Raw genomic sequence first — 22,305 nt, forward strand, 5'->3', positions numbered from 1 at the left:
GCAGCAGGCGCGGAGCCGGAGCGGAGCCGGCCCGGGACCGGCCGGGCGAACGGCCAGAGCGCGAGGGAAGCCCGAAGGGCCGGGCAGCGGGCCGGCCGGCGGGCCTAGGAGGGCGCAAGCAAGGCAGGGAGCCGCGCGGAGCAGGCAGCAGGCGGGCTGGCCGACGGGCGGGCGGGAGCGGCGCGGCGCGGGGCGAGCGAGTGGAGCGTGGTGGCCGGGCCCGCACGGCGGCGCTGAGGGGCGCAGAGCTGCGCCGAACCGAGACGGCCAGAACAGAGTGCGAGCCGGGCGGCCGCCGGCGCGGACTAGAGTGGCGCGGAGCCCTGGGCAGCTGAGGGGCCCGACACTATGAGGAGTGCGGCGCCGCCGCGGCAGCCGCCACCGCCCCAGTGCCCCGCACCGCCCCCCGCCGGGACGCTGGGCAGTGCCTAGCGGGCCGGGCGGCAGCGCCCGGGCTGCGAGCGAGGGGGCGCGGGAGGAGCGCGGGGACGGCACGAGAGCACCCCGCGACTCTGGCCTGAGCGGGGCCCCGGGCCGGCCGGCCTGCCTCACCATGCGGCCCCCGAGGTAGAGCCTGGACGGCGCGGAGGAACGCGGAGCGGCGTGCAGCCGGCTCGCCCGCGCGTGACGGCTGTCCGGCCTCGCGCCCGCCTGATCCCTCCGGCCCGGACCCCCCCTGAAATATGTTCAGGGGCGCTTGGATGTGGCCCGGGAAAGACGCCGCCGCGCTGACTATCTGCTGCTGCTGCTGCTGCTGGGCTCCCAGGCCGAGCGACAAACCTTGCGCTGACTCTGAGCGGGCGCAGCGATGGCGACTGTCCCTGGCGTCCCTGCTCTTCTTCACCGTGCTGCTCGCTGACCATCTGTGGCTGTGCGCGGGGGCCCGGCCCCGGGCCAGGGAGCTGAGCAGCGCCATGCGGCTGCCCTGGGGGACCGGCCGGGAGCGGCAGCCGATGCCTCCTCGCGCGGTGCTCCCCCTGCCGCCGCCGCCGCCGCCGCCGCCGCCCGGCGAGCCCAGCGCGCCCCCGGGCACCTGCGGCCCCCAGTACAGCAACCTGACCAAAGCCGCCCCCGCTGCCGGTCCCAGGCCGGACTGCGGTGGCGTCCCAGAGCCCACGGGGCTGGATGCAGCTTGCACCAAATTGCAATCTTTGCAGAGACTTTTTGAACCGACAACCCCAGCCCCCCCACTGCGGCCCCCTGACTCCCCTTCCCGTGCCCCGGCCGAGTTCCCCTCCGCCAAAAAAAACTTGCTCAAAGGCCACTTTCGGAACTTCACTCTCTCCTTTTGCGACACCTACACGGTCTGGGACTTGCTGCTGGGCATGGACCGCCCCGACAGCCTGGACTGCAGCCTGGACACCCTGCTGGGGGACCTGCTGGCTGTAGTGGCCAGCCCGGGCTCCGGGGCCTGGGAGGTTTGTAGCAACTGTATCGAGGCATACCAGCGGCTCGACCGACATGCTCAGGAAAAATATGACGAGTTCGACCTCGTGCTGCATAAATACTTACAGGCAGAAGAGTACTCAATCCGGTCCTGCACAAAAGGCTGTAAGGTAGGGACTGGCGTCCGCGGGCTCGACACCTCCCTCTCAGCAGCGGTAGCGGTGGCGGTGAGACTCAGAGAGAAAAGGACATTATATCCTCCCCCTTCACCCACCTCACCTCCTCCAACATCCCCACCTTCACAGCAGGGCACCATGAGTACTACCTTGGGACCCTCCCCAGAGAAGGGTGCCTCAGGGATTCAGGTCAGTTTAACCACCCGGCCAACTTCTATTAATTCCGGGTTTGGGCACCTTCTGACTCGGGCTTCCAGGTGTCCCGCCCCCGCATGAGGTGGGAAGGGTCACAGACAAAGGGATGGAAAGACTGATCTGGCTACCCCTCAACATCCATCCTCCACCAGCGGTGCCCCCTTCCTTTCCTGAGTCTGAATTGAAAGTCCTGGGACTGACTGTTGGAGGCAGAAGGCCAAAGGTGGAAGGAAAAATATTTGGCTACCTAACCTGTCCACCCTCTGGCCCCTACCAGTGGTTGAGAGAAGAAGCATTCCAGCTGGTGGAGTGCGGGGCTCTAGTGACCTTAGATGACCTGAGGTATAGTCCACCCAGGGGTGCCTGTCTTCTCTCAAGTAGGGAACCTGCCACCCAGGTTCAAGTAGGGAACCTGCCACCTGCCAGCTCCTCTTCCCTGATAACAGGAATTGGGGAACAGGGCACAGCGGTTTGTGGGAGGGCCACTGGGGGTTGGTGCATTACAAAACTCCCAATGCCTTCCCAACACACTGGGGTAGCAGTGGAGGGAAAGCTGGTTATCTGGCTGCTGGGGACAGGCGTCCAGAGGAGAGGGGAGGCCACTGCAGAACGGGCCTGCCTAGGGAAGAGCTGGGTATGGAGAAACTTCTTGACCCTCGGTAGGGTCATTTTGGACAATAGGTGCATGGTGGCTATCAACATTTGGGATGTGGTATTACTGCTCTGTTTGCTCTGCTTGGCCAGGTGACCTGCCTCTGGGAGAAAAGAGAATAGCAAGGTCAAAGGGTCAAGTGAAGAAGAGACCAGGTGGGGTGGTGGCCCCACTCATCCTGGAGCTGGGGGCTGAGAGCTGGAGAGAGAGACAGTGACTCCTATCCTAGTTTGTCTCCCTTAGAGGCCTCAGGGAGGGGCAGAAAGTGCTCCTTTCCATCTAATGCGACCCCTGTGGACTTCTTCAGGGTTCCATGCTCTCGGTGGGCTCCTTAAGGATTTATGCAGGGGTCGGGGAGGAAAGGGCTAGCCCCTTGCTCCTGACTTCACTTTCTCATTCTCCTTTTTCCCCATTCTCGTAACCTAGCAGTCTCCCTCCCGCCTCCCTCAGCCTCAGCTGACTCACTGCCTCACTCACACTACCAAATGAGATATTCCACTTCTTAAAGGTGTACAGACAGACAAATACACACTGCCATACATCACCACCACCACCCCAGGCAAAGTCATGCAGAGATACAGAGAGGTCATCACATCCTCAAACGGTGCCATCGAAGCAGACACCCTGTCTCACACACACACACACAGCTCCCTACGGTGTCAGGCAGCAGAAGAAGTGTCACATGAAGGAGGACACATTTTGTCATCTAGAGAGACACACACCCTCCATGTCAGTCACAGATACACACTCAGCCAAAGTGGAGGGGCATGGTCCACAGCAGACATAATAAAGGATGTCTATCTTTGTGGCCCTCCCTCCAGTCCTGTGGCCCCAGTCATTCTTCTTCTCTTCAGTTACCAGGCTGACTGAGAGACCATAAACTACAACTTTCCCTCAGGTTTTTCCCCCCTGTGGCAGTTGGCTCCAAGCTCTGTCCGATCCCACACTAAATAATAATCCCCCGTATTAATTATTTTTTACCAAGCAGTTTGATAGAGAAGAAAGCCAACCAGTGCCTTGGATTTGGGAGGCCTTATCACCTCTACCACTTGTTAGCAGTGTGACCTTGGGCATGTCACTTCACTTTCCTAAGCTTCTATTTCTTCATTTGTAACACAGGATCCATAATCCTTGCTCTGCCCCCATCCTGAGTCCTTCATGAGATTTAAGTGGGAAGAGATAGCTATTAGCATTTTGTAATGATAATATAACACCTGACATTGGTGTTTCACTTAGCGTTTTAACCTCTCTCACAAATATTACAAGATCACAACTGCCCAGGGAGGATGGCGATACCAGCACCATCATCCCCATTTTACAGACGAAGAAACTGAGGTGCAGGGGGATTGAGCCCTTTGCCCTGAGGTCACTTAGCTGATGAGCAGGAGTGCCGGGCCTGCAACCTTCATGTTCTGCAGAAGAGCAGAGGCATGCTTTTGCCATAGCCTCGCATCAAGCTCCCCATGGCCAGGGCCCTCCCTGCTCTCCTTTGTCTCCTTGTCGCTGTTGCTGTCGCTGTCACTCTCTTGTTCTCCCTCTCAAATGAACTCCGCCTGCTCTCTTGCTGCCAGCTGTGCTGGGAGAAGGGCAGTGCCAGCTTTCTCCTGGCATCTCCCACTCTTCTCCAGCTGAGGCCTACACCCACAGGACTCTGGATTCCACTGTTTTATGGGCACTGAGGGAAAAGGAAGCCCTGCTCATGCTTCTACCTGCAGCCCCTCTCCCTTCACTCCACCACTCCACCTCTATCCCAGTCCTTCTTGCCCATTCCCAAGCTTGCCCCCAGGCTCCAAGCCCTCCTGTCCAGCCCCTACCCCAAAGGGGATCCCTTGGGATGATGCCTCATCCTCAAAGCTTCTCCTGGGTGGAGAGCCCATAGCCCAGGCCAGAAAACCAAGCTTTTGGAGCCTCTGCTCCAGGGTCAGGGCACACCCTGCCCTGGGGCTTGTCCTGAGCGTCTCAGTCAGATCTTTCCTGGGCAGTTCCAGAAACCCTGTTCTCCCTCATCCCTCAGCGATGCCTGCCCCTGTTTCAGGCCATATGGGGCCCCACGAATCATACCTGTCCTCACTGCTGCCTGTGACACCTCCCAATTTAGTACCAGCTGCAACATTTCCTTAATGTGCGACTGACTTCCTCTTGCACAGCAGGGATGTTAACTTAGGCAGACCGATGCCCATCCCCACCCTGGCCTCTTCCAAACTCAGGCTGCTGTTCTACCCCACCCTTATCTTCTTGTGCATATAGCCCCTGAGCCCTCACCTCCCTTTACCCTTGGCCCTTCCTCCCAGCCCTGCTGGACAGCTGCCTCACTCCCCCACAGCTCTCCATCCTCCCAGCCCTGCTGCACCCCTGCTGGTTCCGATGGCCTCTGTTCCCACCTTTGTCCCTCTCTGACCTAAAATTTAGGACAGTGCAACTAGGGAGTGGTGGAAATGCAAACAAAACCCTGGCTCCTTCTCTCATAGTTCTGATTCAAGAAGGGATAGAAGTCCAAGAGAAGGACAATTAACTCTCTTACCTGCCACAGGGCCACAGAAGTAAAGGTTGGTGCCAAGGAAGGATGTGATAGTTATATTCTGTTCCGAACAGGCCCGAACCCACCTGGGCAGACTGGGTGTTTCATTCTGGATCTCACACTGAGCAGATGGGGAGGAAGCTGGAACCCAGGTTCTCCTGGACAGAGTCAAAGGAGCTGTTTCACCTGGAGAAGAGGAGAGTCAGGAGGATGTGGTCTCTGACTTTAAATCTCAGAAGAGTTGTCATGGTACAAAAGAGGCATGTCTTGCTTACCCCCAAAGTGACTTTGTAGTTAGAATGTCCTGGGTTCAAACCTAACTCTTTTATCTATTTCCTGTGTGACCCTTGAGCTAGGGACTTTCAACTCTCTGAGCCTTACTTTTCTCATCTATAAACTGGAGCTAATTCATCATAACAGCTCTGTGAGGTCATTATTAATGACAAGCCTGCACAGTACCTAGGCCTGGCACATTGGAGTGGCTCACTTAACAGATTCTTTCCTTCCAAAGAGGGAACAGACTGCCCTAAGAGGAAGTGAGCTCCTGTTCCCAGGAAACATCTGGCCTGACACAGGTAGACTCTTGAAGGAAATGCTGTGGAGATGACTCTAACTCCAGGTTATGGGGGGAGTTGGCCAAGTGACCTCTAAGTCTGTTCTAATGCAAGGTTGAAGCCCCATGAGCAGAGCCTGCTCCGTGAACAGTGGCATTGAATGGGAAGAGCTGGAGAGGGGCATGACACCTCCACACAGAGGAAGGGGGACTGCCAGAGCCGGCTCCTCGCCTTCTGTCCATACCCATTGGGACCTTGTTCTTCCTCCACTCTGGCTGGCAGCTGTTTCTGCCTCACTGCCTTCCTTTCCCCTCCCACCTGTCACAGCTTTCCTGCCAAGCAGGACTCCTGGGCTAACACTGATACTAAGAGCAAGGACTTCAGGTCACTGGGCAAAGGGCAGATGCTCTAAGGTGGCCAGCAGTCCCTATTGTCACCCAAGCTTGCAGGCTGGGAGTGGAGCCTCGCAGTCAGCCTCCCTGATTGATGATTCTCCCAGGCAAAAAGGGCTCTGGTTTGTGCTGGGGGAGGGGGCGGGGGAGGAAGGGGGAAGTACTCAAGACATGGCCTTCTGGGAAGCATGACAAAGCCTCCACTGGAGAAAAGCCTCAAAATCCACAGAAGCTCGTTGCTCAAGAATGTGAGCACTGGGCTTCTGAGACAGAGAAGAGGCAATGTGTAATAGCTCAGACAAGGATAAAGTGGATTAAATGTAGGAGTGTAAAAGTGACCTCGTGCTGCCCACACCTCTCCAGACTACCTCACCCCCATCCTGACCCACCCCAGCTCCATATTCTTCCCAAATTTTAGCCCACACTCAACACCCCCCATCCACATACCAGTGGCCCCATAACCTTTCCCATCTCTTCTGAGAAGATCTCCCCAGACCCTTCCTAAGACCACACCCCATGCCTCACTTGCTAATCCTCACCCCTACACACTCCCAACCCCAACTTCTCCCAACAGTTATCTCCAGCCCCTTGCCCCATCACCCATCCCACCTTATCCCCTTATCACCCATCTGTACCACATACCCTTCCTAACTCTTAACCCATGTCCTTCCCCTCTTCTGGCCTTCCCCCCAGCTCTCCGCCCCTGCCCTGTGCCTCTTGCCCTCAATAATGTCCATGCCCCCTTACCCGTGCATCTCTCACACTCCATTCACACCTCACCTCCCTCATCCTTGTGCCTTCTCCTGCCTCCCCTTCCATCTTCTAGTCCCCTCTTCTGTACCCTCCCTTCCTCCCCCTCCCTTTCTGCTTCTGTGTCCTCCCTGTCTTCTCCCCTAACTGCTTAAGGTAGAACAGTGTATGTGTGCATGCACACACACTTAGACACAGACAGACACACACACAAACACACAGTCTTCTTCATGGCTACTTTCCATCCTTTCCACAGGCTGGTGCCTGACTACTATAGTCACCATAGCAACGGGAACCTCCAGGAAGGATACACTGGTATCTCCTGAAGGTGGGGGGTGGGGAGCTAGGTGGAGAAAGGTGAGCCCAGCAGCCTCCCACTTAGTTTCATGGTTTGGCTGGAAGAGTCTACTGAACAGGGCGGAGGCAGTGGAGGTAGGGGTGAGGAAAGGGAAGATGGTGGGCGGGGATGACAATAAAAAGAGGATCAAGGATCTCTGAAGACCTCACAAGCCTGAGAGGGTGCCTCTAAGTCCTGTGGGTGCGTGTCATCTCCCCCCCCCCCGCCAGGCATTGGTACCTCATGGAAAGGGCACCCCTTGGTGTGTGGGTGGGTATGCAGGAGGACATCTCAGGCTCAAGGGTGGAAGTTTGCCCTAGAAAATCTTGTCCCTGAGGGCAGTTATTTAGTGTTTCCACCCTCTGAGGCTGTTTACCTGCTCTGTACCCATGTAAACTGGACATCAAACCTACTCCCCACCCCTGCCTTAGCTCCTGTCTCGGCCACACGCAGATTCCAGCTGCAGCTGTTCACTGGAAGGCCAGGGGCAGCTTCTAAGGGGTCTAGACCAAGACAGGCTTCCAGAAGCACCATTCTCCAATGCTGACCTGGGAGGTCTCAGGGGACTGCGTGTGTTGTGCTCCCTGTGGTTACAGGCACACAGACTAGAGTGTATGCAGGTGGCCAGGGCTGCTGGATCAAACTTTCCTCCCTAGGCATAAGAGGAGGTTCAGCAAAGCCTGGATTTTTGACACCTTGAGCCAGGTAGCTACTTAGAGGGGAGAGCAAGGGCACAGGCAAGCTGCAGCTGGTCCTGGGGAGGAAAGGCGTTACTACAGACTGACAGGGGCTGCCAGGACCAAAGCTCCTGCTCAGATGGATCCTGGAGAAGGAAGATGGAACCTGAGCCACAAGCCTCTGGGCTAGGCAGACTGGTGCCCAAGAAGGGGGAAAGAAAACTGCAAGCTTTTGAGTGCCTGGGAGATGAGAGGGGCTTTATATGTGTCCATAAACTCATTTAAATGCAATTATGCCAGCAGGCAGTTACTGCCCTTATCTTCACTTTGCAAATGACTATAACTGAGGCTCAGTGAGGGGAAGTGACCCACCCATTCCACAGAGCCAAAAGGTAGGGAGACTGGGATACAAAATCAGGTCTGTCTGTTCTTTCCCCAGAGAATACATGTATAAAGAATATATTAATGATCTCCTCCAGCTGTCAGAAGCAATGCCCAGCTGGCTATTGAGAGACTGGGCTGCAAAGCCACACTGACCTCAGAGGGGGTCAAGCAAGGCCTCCTGGCAGCTTAAGGCCTCCTGGGGTAGTTCAGGTGCAAAGTAGGGACCCACCAGCATCCTCTTTGTTCAGCACTCCCAATCTCTTATCCTTGAAACTCAGTAACAATTCCAGTATCCTTTTGGGAGAGTGACAGGGGATGGCTACCAGGAAGGGAAGTGTTTGCTGCCTCCTTTTTCTGCAGGCTCTGCACAGGAGGTGGGAGGAGCCAGGCGCCCCTTGCCTGGAGGGAAGGTAAGGACCAACTGGTGCAGGAGGGGAGGAGGTCCTTCTTAGGCAGGCCTCGTGTAGTGGAGCTGGTAATGGAAACAGTGAGACCTTGTTAGCTCAGAGCCTGCTGACCCCTGCCCTGAGCTTTGGACACCCACTTCCCCTGCCACTCTTTTGTTGAGCCCTGGCCTGCGATGGCTAGGCTTTTCTTGGGGGGTAGAAGGAAGTGCCAGCTTACCAAGTTCCGCCTGCCTACCAAGGGACATGGCGTGGTGATGGACATTACCATTGTTTCCTATCATTTTATTTGGCTTCCAGCAGATAGCCTGGTTACCTGACACATCTGGGAAAGGTGAACATATCTGCTTAGTGTTTAACTCAATGAGAACTTCCAGCCCAGTCAATCCTCCAGAACTGTAGACTCAAAATCTTTTGAAAATACCTTTTTCTTCCAATTACCTAAAAAAAGGTCTTTGAGAAATTATGGAAAACAGAAGCATAACAGGTAAAAGTTCCCAGAGACCCTCTTAATGTATAGTGTATTTCCTCATAATCTTTTTGTGGAATATATATTTTTTTAAGATTTTATTTTTTTAAAAGATTTTACTTATTTATTTATTCATGAGAGACACAGAGAAAGATTGAGAGGCACAGACACAGGCAAAGGGAGAAGCAGGCTCCATGCAGGGAGCCTGCGGTGGGACTCGATCCCAGGTCTCCAAGATCACACCCTGGGCTGAAGGCGGCGCTAAACCGCTGAGCCACCAGGGCTGCCTAAGATTTTATTTTTTAAAAGATTTTGTTTATTTCTGAGAGAGAGTGAGAGGGAATGGGGGGAAGGGGCAGAGGGAGAGAGAGAATCCCCAAGCAGGCACCCCACTGAGCGAGGAGCCTGACTCGACTCAGAGCTCCATCCCAGGACCCTGAGACCACGACCTGAGCCGAAATCAAGAGTCAGTTCACTTAACTGACTGAGCCACCCTGGTGCCCCTACATAGATCTTTTTGGCTTTTTCATTATAGTAAAATCTGCATAGCATAGAATTTACCATTCTAACCACTTTTCAGTGTCTAGTTCAGTGGAATTAAGTACCCTTGCAATGTTGTATAGTCATCAACACCATCCATTTCTAGAAGTATTTTATTCTCCCAAGCAGAAACTCTGTACTGATTAAACAATAACACTGCATTCCTCCCTCCCCCAGCCCCTGGTAACCTTTATCCTACATTCTCTCTCTATGAATTTGTCTAGTCTAGGAACCTCATATATGTGGAGTCATACACTACTTATCCTTTTGTGTCATTACATTTTGTTATGTTAAAAACATTTAACATAATGTTTTCAAGGTCCATCCATGTTGTAGCCTGTATCAGTACTTCATTCCTTTTTATGGTCGAGTAATATTTTATTGTCTGGATATGCCATATTTTGTTTATCCATTCATCTCTATGAACACTTAGGTAATTTCCACCTTTTAGCAATTATGAATAACGCTGCTGTGGACATTCATGGACAAGCTTTTATGTGCACATATAATTTCATTTCCTTTCACCTTTCGTCTATTGTGAATAATGTCATTACAGACATCAGCATCCAAGTATCAGCTCAAATCCTTGCTTTCAGTCATTTGAGGTACATACCTAGATGTGAACTTGCTGAATCACATGGTATTTCTACGTTTAACTTTTTGAGGAAAAAAAAACTTTTTGAGGAACCCCCACCCTATTTTCCACAGCGGCTGTACCATTCTGCATTCTTATCAGCTGTGCACAAGGATTCTTAATTTCTCCGCATCCTTCCCCACACTTATTATTTTCCATGTTTTGATAATAGCCATCCTAATAGATAGAACTATTTTTTTATTAATTTTTTTTTAATTTTCATTTATTTATGATAGTCACAGAGAGAGAGAGAGAGAGAGAGAGAGAGAGAGAGATAGGCAGAGGGAGAAGCAGGCTCCATGCACCAGGAGCCCGACGTGGGATTTGATCCTGGGTCTCCAGGATCATGCCCTGGGCCAAAGGCAGGCGCTAAACCGCTGCGCCACCCAGGGATCCCTAGATAGAACTATTTTTACATAGTTGAAATCATACAGTTCTTTTTACCCTGCTCTTTTTCGATTACTGTTAAAGTCATACTGAGTATCTTTCTATGTAATTAAATATTCAAAAACATCAGTCTTGATGAGTGTACAATATTCTAGCACATGAATATAGTGTGATTTAAGTAGTCCCTTTTGTGAGATATTTACTTTACTTCCAACTTCTGTTATAATTAATGCTGTGATGAAACTTTGTCCATAAAGCTTTGTCAGATCTCTGACTCCTTTTTTTAAATAAATGCTATCTCAATCATTTTTTTCTTATTTCTCTACTTTGCTGAGTTTCTTAAATCACAAAATAAAGCATGCTCATTGTACCAAATCTAACAATATAGGGGTGTACAAAGAAAACATTAATAATCCTCCCAGTGCCAGTGCCACTGCCCTGAGGTCACTGATGGTAACAATTTGGTGCGTATCCTTCCTGCCCCTCTCTCTGAGCTTACATAAACATTTACACACACAATGACTTTTTCTTTCCTTTGTTTTGCATACAAATGGGAACATAAACATTAATTCTGCAGAATGAACATTTGGGACTCCTCTCACAGAATCAAAGAGTATTAACCTTTTCAAGGCTCTCGACATACAAATTTCTTTCTTGCCACATTTCTTTCCAGAAGGATTATTCTAGTGTATACCTTCACCAAAAGCGTGGGACTAATTTACCACCCTTTTCCAGTACTGAGTATCATATTTTTAGTGCTTTACTAATTTGGGGTTGAAGAATGGTATAGCATTGGCTTTTACTTGGCATTCCTTAGGTCAAAAATTTGTTTTACTTGTTTATAAGGCCATTTCTATTGCCCGTTTTGTGAATTGTCCATTTGTGTCTTGTGGTTTTTTATTGATTTTTATGTACTTTTTATGTATTATTAATGATTTTAACCTTTTTATGATCACATTTGTGGCAGCTATTTTTCTCATTTGTTATTTCCATCTTAGAGCTGAAAGGAAGGAATGGAAAAGCAAAGAACTGTCCCAGACCTTCATTCTTACATGTGCCTTGTAAAGTGCAAAAATATTTATCCCCATTTTTTCATAGGAGAAGACAGGTTCAGAGAGGTTAAGTAGCTCAAGGTCATTCAGCTAGTAAGAGTTGGAGCTGGGATTTGAATCCAGGTCAAATCCAGGAGGCAGTGGTACTGCCTCATTTGTGCCAGTGCAATTAAACCACTGGTAAAACTTTGTGCTAGTTGCTTTACAGACATAATTTATAGAAAGGTAAGGATAGGTGCCTTTATCGTCTCCATTGTACAGGTGAGAAAAATGTAGATCAGGAAATTTAAGTCACTTGCTTGAGGTCTCATAACTGCTAAGAGCAGACCTGGGACTTGACCACAGGACTAAGTTTAAAGATGTTTGACCCTGTCTTCTCCGCACACCTGCTGCGTCCCTACGGACCATCTTCTTGGCTCCATATTGATGCCTAGAGAGGGAAAGTACTTTGCTCATAGTCATCTCGCAAATTAGTGGCTGAGTCCCCTGCCTCCTTACTGATGACTTTTCCAAATTCACAAAGCTAGCCACTGGCACGGCCAGAATCAGAACCCTGCTTTAGCTAACTCTCCATCTGCCTCAAGCGAAGGCTTTGCAATGCAAAACATTTCTGGGGCATGCTGGGTAGGAGCCATTAGGCAGAGTGCCCTGAGACCTTTCTGAAGGAATGGATTCATGCACTGGAGTCTTCCTGGGCAAGGCATTTCCAGAAGCCCCTAAATGATAGGACCTGGATCAGGAGAGCTAGTGTCCAAAGGCAAGAAAACCTTTCTACAAGGAGACAGCTGCACTCCCTTCACCAGCTGCTGAAGATTAAAGCATAAATAGTGGGCTTTCGTCTCTGGGTAGGAAGCTGGTGGTGAAACAAAGCAGTAGTTGCCTCTTTTCAACATCTCCATCTCCCAGGGTGTGTGTTTGTATGTGTGTTTCGAGAAAAGTGAGAAGGGAGTTCTTTGACAGGAGAATGGAAATGCTCACGTGTAACCCCTACCTAGCCCCAAAATGTTCTTCCCTTCACATCCCCTTACAAAGAAAACCTTACTCCGATAAAAGATGGGCTGAATACACTGATTGTAGAAAATCACTCTCCCATCCAGTCCTAGAAATCTCTCCCCAACTTGACCTGAAATTCCATCAAAAAGATTTGTTTGAGTAACGAGCTAATTCCTTCAGTGGTAATAGTGAAACAGAGATACGGCATCAAAGAGCTAGGGCACTGAAGTCCAGGTGAATCTGGCTTTGAAATCTGTCTCCTCTGTAAAATAGTTGTTGAGATCTTGAGCATATTCTTTCACTTCCTTGGAACCTCACTTTTTTCACATTTGAAATTAAGAAATAGGGCCATTGTGGGACACCTGGGTGGCTCAGCGGTTGAGCTCCTACCCTCGGTTCAGGATGTGATCCTAGAGTCCTGGGATTGAGTCCCACATCAGGCTCCCTGCATGGAGTCTGCCTCTCTCTCTCTCTGTGTGTGTGTTTCTCATGAATAAATAAGTAAAATCTTAAGAAAAAAAAAGAAATAGGGCCATTGTGTTGCTTAAATGACATACAGCCTGCTAACCTCTTAAAACTGCAGTACCCGTGAGATGGAAAATGTTCAGGAAATGGTAGCCGCCATTATTATTACTGGCTGTGTGGCCTTGGGCAAGTTATTTAAACTCTCTGATCCTTCCTGTTCACCCACAAATATGTCTCCACCTTGGGGGGGTAGTTGTGAGGATTCAATGAGTTAATAAATGTCAGTTGCTTAGAACAGAGCCTGGCCTGTAGCAAGCACTTAATAAATGGCAGCTAGTATTATTCTCACCTTAATTAGATGTGCTTAATCCAAATGACTGTTTAATACCCAATCGAGATTGACAACACTGGGATGGACTGCTTAGGAGAAGGAAAAGGTAATTTGGGAGCAGGAGGTGAAGTGTCTGGTGTGGGAGTGGGAGAAGGCAACTGGAGAGATTCTAGTAAGGGAGGGCACAAAGACATAGCTTAGGTGAGGGAAGAAAGAAGCAGAGATGGAAGGACTCCAAACCCTTGATTCACCTCATCCCTAGAGACCAAGCACAGCTGACAGATCCTTTTATCAGGTCTCTCTTCTCCCCGGTCTCTCATCTGTCTATCAAGGTACTACATTTGGGGAAGGAGGTGAGGTAGGGTCAGGGAGCTGGTTTCACAATAATTCCTGAGGAAGCCTAGAGATTGCTTTCTGGGCCTCGGCCCAGGGCTAGCAATGTGTGGCAGACAGCTGTGTCTGGGAGAGGGCACTGAGATTTTATGGTGCACATATCTGTGTGCAGCTCAAAGGAAGCTATGCTGTCACTATTGCGCTGACAACATTCCTGTGGTGGCCTGCACAACCATTGGACACAGAAGCCCCCACAGCTCCTGTCCTCACATATTAGTTCCTCTCTGGCTATAGAACCACTCTTTCAGGGCAGCCCCCATGGCGCAGTGGTTTGGCGCCGCCTGCAGCCTGGGGTGTGATCCTGGAGACCCAGGATCGAGTCCCACATCGGGGCTCCCTGTGTGGAGCCTGCTTCTCCCTCTGTCTGTGTCTCTACCCCTCTCTCTCTCTGTGTCTATGAATAAAAAAATAAAATCTTAAAAAAAAAAGAACCACTCTTTCATTCTGTTGGCCTGTTAAACTGACCTGGCCCAATCCCATGGCCTAGGCAGTGGTGGTGGAGTAGATGAACCAGGACTGCACAGTGCAGGGCCTGGAGTTTTGGGGCTGAGTCTGGGTGAGGTTGGTCAGATTAAATCTTAGACATTTTGTTTTGTTTTTTGAGGTTCATGGATGCAGGTAAGTTTATCTTTTTGTTTCATTTTCATTTTATCAAAGTATTATATGTCCGTAATTTTAAGAAACCTGTATAAGCTACATATGTATACTCACTCTTCAGAGTTAAACACTTGAAATTCTCTTACCTTTTTCTTCTGATATTTATCTCCACATTTCTAATGGTATACCAATACTACTATTTCTTGACTTTTCTGTTTTAATATCAGTGTGTGTATACATGTGTGAATTATATATATGTAATTTAATGTCTTTTAAGTGATATAGATCTCAAAGCTTATAATTAAAACAGAAGCTTTTTGTTCAACCCCTGAGCCTCACTTTTCAGAATTAAATATTGTTTCTTCTGATATTTACCCCCACATTTCAAACTGGCATGCCAATACTACTGTTTCTTGATTTTTTTTGTTTTAAATATCTATTGACTTTATTTTATTAGAGGAGGATTTAACTCTCTTATTACCAGCAGCACTGTATGTGCACACATATTTCCCCTCCCTTCCTACATCCAATATTGACATATCACAATTTCTGATATTGACAATATTCCATTTTTACATTATTAGGACTATAAATATTGTTCACAGCTGAGTCATGTAGAACACTGGATTACATTTCCTTCCTTGGTCAACTTGTTTTCCTGGAGTTAATATTTGCCTCTTTTTTGCTTAGTTTTATATGACTTTTTGCTAATATGCCTCCCATTTCCCCATCAGAGCTGTAAAATTTATGCAAACACATTAACATTACATAATTCATTACTTCTACCTTTTCTTGCAGTTCTCCACCTTACTCCAGTCTGGGCTAGTTGTTGGAGGCTTCATTTTCAAGTGCTCAGATTTCAAGCACTTAGCAAGCACCTTTTCTGTATACCTAGTTCGATGTGAAACACTAAGGGCAATGCACAGATAAGTAAGATACAGTCCCTGTCGTCAGGGAGTCTACAGCCTCAAGGACTGATTTTTTACAGATGTCCTACCAGAAGCCGTGGGCTCCTTGCAAGGACTTTGATCCAGGCTCTGTCTTTGATCCCACACTCCAGGCAGACCTATCTCTTTCCATCTCTCTCCACTGAATTGCCAGAAGAACACAACACAGCCCCCAGGAGAGCAAATGTGGTCTTAGACTGTATTAACAGAAACAGAGCTTCCAAGTCAGGAGGGCTGATACTTCTATTTGACTGTGTTGATAAACTCTATTTGAGAATTGGGTTCATTTGCAAGGGACACAGAAAAGTAGGCACTCATCTGAATATAACAACCAGGATAGAAGAGAGAACTGGAAACCACATCCTATGAAATAATAATAATTTTAAAACCCGGGAATGGGATGCCTGGGTGGCTCAGGGGTTGGGCATCTGCCTTCGGCTCAGGGCGTGATCCCACGGTCCCCAGATTGAGTCCCACGTCGGGCTCCCTGCGTGGAGCCTGCTTCTCCCTCTGCCTATGTCTCTGCCTGCCTCTCTCTCTCTCTCTCTCTCTGTCTCTCATGAATAAATAAATAAGATCTTTAAATTTAAAAAAACATTAAAAAATATATAAAATAAAAACCTGGGAATGTATGGCTCCTTAGAAGAGTAGTCTACACATAGCTATCTCCATTTTTCTTCCTTCACATTTGCTTTTAAATTGGCTACAAAATAAAAAATAAAAAAAAATTAGCTACAGTCTGGTTTCTGCCCCTATTGCTCTACTGAAATTATTCTCACCATGATGAGACTGCCAGCATGTTTCTGTCTAAGTCCTCATTTGCTGACCATTCCTTCTTGGAAACTCTCCCTCTAATTTACAGAATGCTACTCTTTTCTGTTCTCCTCCAGTCTTTTACACCACTCCTCCATCTTCATCAGATTCCCTTCCTCCACCTTTCTCTTCAATGTAGTGTTTTCCAAGGATCTACTGTTGATCCTTTTCTCTTTGTGCTTGCTCTCCCTAGGCAATATCAACCACTTTGACTTCCTTTCTTGCTTTATCAGTCAGGGTGAGCTAAGTTATGCTGTGGTAATACACAGCTCCTAATAATCTGAAGCTTAACAGTTATTTCTTGCTCACAATACATGTCCAAAACAGGTCAGCAAGGAGCATCTGTGCATGATCATCACCAAGAGACCCGGGCTAACAGAGGGTCCATTTCAACACTGCTTCCACAGTCAGGAGTAGAGGGAAGAGAATGTGCCAAATCATATACCAACCCTTAACGCTTGTCCCCAAAAGTGACCCATGCCACTTCAATTCACATTTCATTGGCGAAAGTAAGTCATATGGTCATGCCTAACTCCATATAGTAGTGTAAATTATAGCCCTACCATGTTTCTAATGATTAACCCCTTATCCCTTGGTGATTTATCTCTGGCCTAGACATTCCTTCTGAGCTCAGAGCATTATGTCCAACTGCCTGCTTGACATTTCTACCTAGCTGGCCCACATGGACTTCAAAGTCAATATGGTCAAAAATGGAATTCATCTCCTTCACCCCCAAATCTACTCCTCCTCCTGATTTCCCTTCCTTAATGAATGAAACTACTATTCATCTTGCCATCTAAGCCAGAAACCTGATAATCATCCTGGACCCCTCCCTCTCCCTCATTCCCTAATCTCCATAAGTTATCCTGTTGATTCTACCTTCTTGACGTCTCTTCTCATATACACCCCTTCTCTCCATTTCTTAATTGTGCTGCTACTGCCTTAGTTGAGGTCCCCATCATCTCTCACTCCAGATCATTGCAATAGTTTTCTGACTAGTCGTCCTACCTCCAGTCTTGATTCCTATACTCCATCATCCACACTTTCAGACATAGCCTGAAAAGTTAGCCACAGAAGTGATAAGTGATCTTTTAAAAAAGCAGTTATTTAAAATTCATTAAAGGCATTCAATTGCCTATAAGATGAAGTCCACCTTCTCCTCAGTATCCACAGCATACCATAATATGGGCATGGCTTTTCTCTGAAGCCTTACCTCCCATTACACCCCCTTTTGCAGCCTCTAACTATGCTAAATTACCTATGGTGTCTGAACCCAGCACTATTTCATACCTCCTGGCCGTTATACCTACTCATTCTTTTGCTTAAAGTATATTTATTCCTGCCCTAGTCCACCTAGTGACGTTCTACTAGTTTTGTCCAAGCCCCAGCTCAAGCCTCTTCCACATGGAGATGTTTTCCTGTTCTCAGCCTTCAAAACACAGTTGATCAGTCCTCCCTCTCTGCTACCACTGTACCAAGTACATACTTTTTATCACAGTGACTTATAATGTTTGATTCACATAGTTGTCTCATCTTTATCATATGTAGCCCCTCATCACAGTGCCAGATACTCATAAGATGTTCAGAAAGTGATCACTGCATGAACAAATTAATGGGAAGACCCCACTCAGGGGGTTTATAAATAACGGCAGGACTATCCATTGGGACAGGAAGCTGACTGTAGAGCTAGTAGGAGCCATGAGTAAAGCCACAGAGAGACATTATCTCAGCTCAAAAGAAGGAAGAACTTCTATAACTGTTAGAGTTGTCTGAAGATATGGGCTGCTGTAGGAAAGAGTAAATGCCCTGTGACAATAGTGCTCAGCAGTGATGTTGGAGTGGAAATCCCAATAGCAGTAAGGGAAGTGGAGTGATGATGCACAGTCCCTTCCATTCCATTCTGGAATGGTCATAAACCTTCCTCCTCTGCTCATCTGATTGATATGGATCGTCTAGATTCCTTAAGAGCTACCCCTGCATTAGGAACACCGCTTTTCCACTGACCAGACTGCCCCTGGCCAAAGCAGGCCCACCCAGCCATTGGCCTTTGAGCAAATGGCCTGGGAAGTTTGGAGGTATGAGGTCCCTGCGGAACTTCACTGGCTTTATGTTCTTACCCACCTCTCCACCCATCTTCCCTGCCTTTCCTCCAGGCCAGGCCAGGCCACTTTGACCCATGACTGCTCATTCTCTGAAGCAGGAAAGCTGTTGCTTATTTTTATAGCCACTTAAGTAAAGCCATATCATCCACCTGGATTTGCCCGGTAATGCCTCTAATCGCAGCCTGACTCTGCCAATCTCAATGAACTACAGCTGTCTCTAGAGTTCTGTCCCTGATCTCCTTCCCCTGAATTGGAGACTAACTTTGACCTTACCCTGTTCTGATCCAATTCCTTGAAAGCCCAGAATTAGGAATAGGAGCACATGGCTCTGCCCGAGGAGGTACCTCACAAAATTCGAGGTGTGCTGATGGATGTGGTGCAAAGAGGCATGGGGTTAGTTGTCAAAGTACCTGTTTTTAACCTGGCTTTGTAGTTGATTTCTTGCAAGCCTCTGACTTTGGCTAAACTAATCCCTTTCTCTATGCCTCAGTAAAATATGGGGGCAGGGTGGTTACTTGTGTACTATGGGCAGTAATGAGTTCCATCCCCAAGTTCAGCCCAGATTGCTGCTCTGCCTCCACAGGCTCTGCAGCCGCAGTTCCTGGCCAAGGGTCTCAGGAGTACATTAAGAAAACAAGCAGCCATAAAGAGAAGGTCTGTAGGGAGGATTGGATGGGGAAATAGGCCCTCGGGATGTTAGCAAGATGGAATCCAAGAAGGAAAGTGTGGGCTTTCTGGTTGGCAAGAACAGAAGCTCTCCTTCCTGGATGGTTTTCCAGCTCTTAAACCAAGGAGTCCAGGATGGCCTCCTCTAAACCCTCTGGCCCTGAGTCTTGGCTTTGGGCCGTGTGTGTACATACTCATTTGTGTGGGTTCACACAGCATCCTGGGGGCCAGGAGAAGTCAGACACTTCTTTCCAAAGGAGCATAGGGATGAGGATGCCCTGACCAGGGCTGCAAATCAGGAAGCAGGAAAATAAGGCTTTCTAAGTTCTCCTGGTCCTCCCTCAACCAACAGCTGCAGAGCCTCATCTTTCCCATTCCCATTTCAAGAGTGGCTTAGCAGCCTAGTTGGGAGGAGATAGGGGGATAACCTTCCCAGCTTCCTTTTTGAGTTAATTGGTGTTCCCTCTAGTTACTCCTTGCTTCCTTCCCCTCCCAGTTCCCATAGCAACTTGGCTGCAGCAGCTGAGCCCAGCAGTGACCTAAGGTGGGAAAGGGGATTCTGTAGGAAGAGGAGGGCACTTCCAGGTCAAGTCTTCCAACCCCACCCATCTTCTGCTACTACCTCGAGGGTCCAGGCTGGTTAAGCTTAAAGGGCAAGCACATGATGAAGAAGCCTTGTCTGCCAGGGATGAAGTTTGAAGAGCCCAAAAGCCCAGAGCCACCGTGGTTCTCAGCCATCCTCCCCGCCCATGCCCTTGTGTGCCCTGCCCCTGAGTGTGGAATTTGCAGTCATTGGTAGGATTGTCCAGTAAGAAGAACCCTGGAGTCGGAGCCAAGAAACCGGGTTTCAAATTTCTCCTTCTGCCATTATTTTATGGGACTATAGATAAGTCATTCCCCCTTTTTTGGGCCTCCGTTTCCTCATCTATAAAATACAAGTAGAGGGGCTAACCTGATAGTTCTCTGCACATTAAAGTTATCTAGGGTGTTCTGAAAAACTCTTATGTGTAGGTCCCACCCACAAGGAATCTGACTTCATTGGTCTGGAGTGCATTTTTTTAAAGACTCTCAGAGTGATTCTTTTTTTTAAGATTTTATTTATTTATTCATGAGAGACAGAGAGAGAGAGAGAGAGAGAGAGAGAGAGAGAGAGAGAGAGAGAGAGGCAAAGACATAGGCAGAGGGAGAAGCAGGTGCCCGATGCGGGACTCCATCCCAGGACCCTGGGATCACGACCTGAGCCGAAGGCAGATGCTCAACCACTGAGCCACCAAGGCATCTTCTCTGAGTGATTCTAATATGCAGCCAAAGTTGAAAGACTAGAGCAAGAGATCTCCAAGGGTCTCCCAACTGACAGCTGTCTAGTTTTGAGACCTTTCTTCCTTTTCCCTATGTGCCCCACCTCCAGCAAACCCCACAGTTTCCCTAACCCTGGCTCTCTTGGCTCTTCCCTATCTTTATGGTTGATAAGTATTCAGGCTGCCCCTTTTAACTGCCCAAACAACCTGGTGCCCTCTGGCTCAGCCCTCACACTGATAAGTCAGGGCAAGATACTTAAACCCAGTAAGGGGAAAGGGCTGCAGAGACTAAGGCAGGCTTGCTGCCCAGATGGTAGTCCTGAGAGCCAGACTGTTCACTTGAGAAGGATCCCAGGCCATCTCTGAAGCAGGTGGGCCAGCAGTGGCCTCAGCTGACCCTTTATAAGGCCAAGAAATTGAATTACCTCTCAGTCCCTTTTGGTTCTTCCTCCATTCACCTCACTAGTTCCTTGCCTGTTCCTGCCTAACCACCCACAGGCCTGGTGTCCTCCTCAGGCAATCTGCTCACCCACTTGTGATGGTGACCCAGGCTAGGGGTATGGGGCTTGAGGGAGGGTCTTCTAATTAAGGAGAAAGGCCACACTCCCACTGTCAGTCCACCCACCCCTTGCTTCCTTTTCTCCTTCCCTTTCTCCCTCCCTCTCTCCCAGAGCATACAGGTGAGTGCCCAGCTGTCATAGGGAGCATTATTGGCCTGTTATTAGGCCAATCAGTTGCCTGGGAAGAGGGCTGCAACTTCCAATTGGGCCTTTTCTTGAGACTAGAAGAGGGGATCCCTGGGTGGCTCAGCGGTTTAGCGCCTGCCTTCAGCCCAGGGCATGATCCTAGAGTCCTGGGATCAAGTCCTGCATCAGGCTCCCTGATTGTGTCTCTGTGCCTCTCTCTCATAAGTAAATAAAATCTTAAAAAACGAAACAGGGAGAATCCTACAGGGACCTCTGAACTCAGTCGGTGGAAGAAGCGATTCCACACCCTTGTGTTAGGGTGAAGCTCGAAGAGGACCCTGGTTGCAGGCTGCCAAGATCAGGGCAATGGCTGTGGACAGAGCCTCACCTCGGCCCTCTGGGTTCCAAAAGATGGAAGGCCCCTTAGCTCTAGGGGTTTGCTTTTCCTTCTTTCTTCTACCCTCCTTCTGCTCTCTTATCCATCTTCTTACCCCTGTTTTCTTATATCCCTATCTTCCTCACCCACTTTTATTCCCCTGCTCACTCTTACCCTCATCTTTGTGACTTCCTCTTTCTTACCCCTCCTCTTCACAGCCCCCCTTACTCCCTCTTATGTCCCCACCCTCTTATCCCTCTGCTCTTCCTTACTCTTCATCACTCACCCTCACTGCATACCTTTGCCTCCCTTACCCTCCATCTGTTATTCTTCTGCTCTTTCTCCCGGGTCTACTCCCATCATCACCATTTCTTACCCTCCAACTCCCTACTCTTTCTCACATACTCCTACATTTTACCCCCTTCCCCCACTCTCTTCTATACCTTAGCCCCCTTCTTACCCATCCACCTCTCTCTTACCCTGCCTCTTATTTTCACTTAATCTTTTACACCCTCCTTTCATTCCCTTCTCATTCCTTTGCATATACCTTTTATCCCAGTAATTTCACTTTTAGGAGTTTGTATAAATACATTTAACACAGGTGTGCAAGAGACATGTGTGAAGATATTCACCAAAGCATTGTTTATAATAGTGAAAACTTGGAAATAACTTAAATGTCCATCCACAGGGGGTTGTTACCCTTCCCCCTCCATTCACACAAAACTATACTTTTAGCGCACCATGAATTTTTTTTTTTTTATGATAGTCACAGAGAGATAGAGAGAGAGGCAGAGACACAGGCAGAGGGAGAAGCAGGCTCCATGTACCGGGAGCCCGACGTGGGATTCGATCCCGGGTCTCCAGGATCGCGCCCTGGGCCAAAGGCAGGCGCCAAACCGCTGCGCCACCCAGGGATCCCCGCACCATGAATTTTACTTGCTTCCATACTTCCACATAAGCTGTCACCTCAGCCTAGAATGATGTCCTTTAGTCTCATCTCTACCCATCTAAAATCCTACTTTGAGTTCAAGCTCAACTATTACCTTCTCACTGAAATCTTTCCAAGCTATTCTATTTGCTACCCTTCAATGGCCAGTAGTTTACCTCTCCTACAGGATAGATCATATGCCA

General features: G+C 48.9%; 1 protein-coding gene across 1 annotated transcript in view; it reads left to right on the top strand.

Moving 5' to 3' along the window:
- The first annotated feature begins 681 nt into the window (after window positions 1-681).
- NALF2 (NALCN channel auxiliary factor 2) overlaps window positions 682-22,305 on the top strand; it is a 28,541-nt gene continuing 6,917 nt past the window's right edge. The window contains exon 1 of the mRNA XM_041742259.1: window positions 682-1,556. Coding sequence (XP_041598193.1) covers window positions 684-1,556 — 873 coding nt within the window. The 5' untranslated portion in view covers window positions 682-683. The remainder of the gene's footprint in view (window positions 1,557-22,305) is intronic.

Source organism: Vulpes lagopus, chromosome X (assembly GCF_018345385.1).
Source record: "Vulpes lagopus strain Blue_001 chromosome X, ASM1834538v1, whole genome shotgun sequence".
NCBI lineage: Eukaryota > Metazoa > Chordata > Mammalia > Carnivora > Canidae > Vulpes > Vulpes lagopus.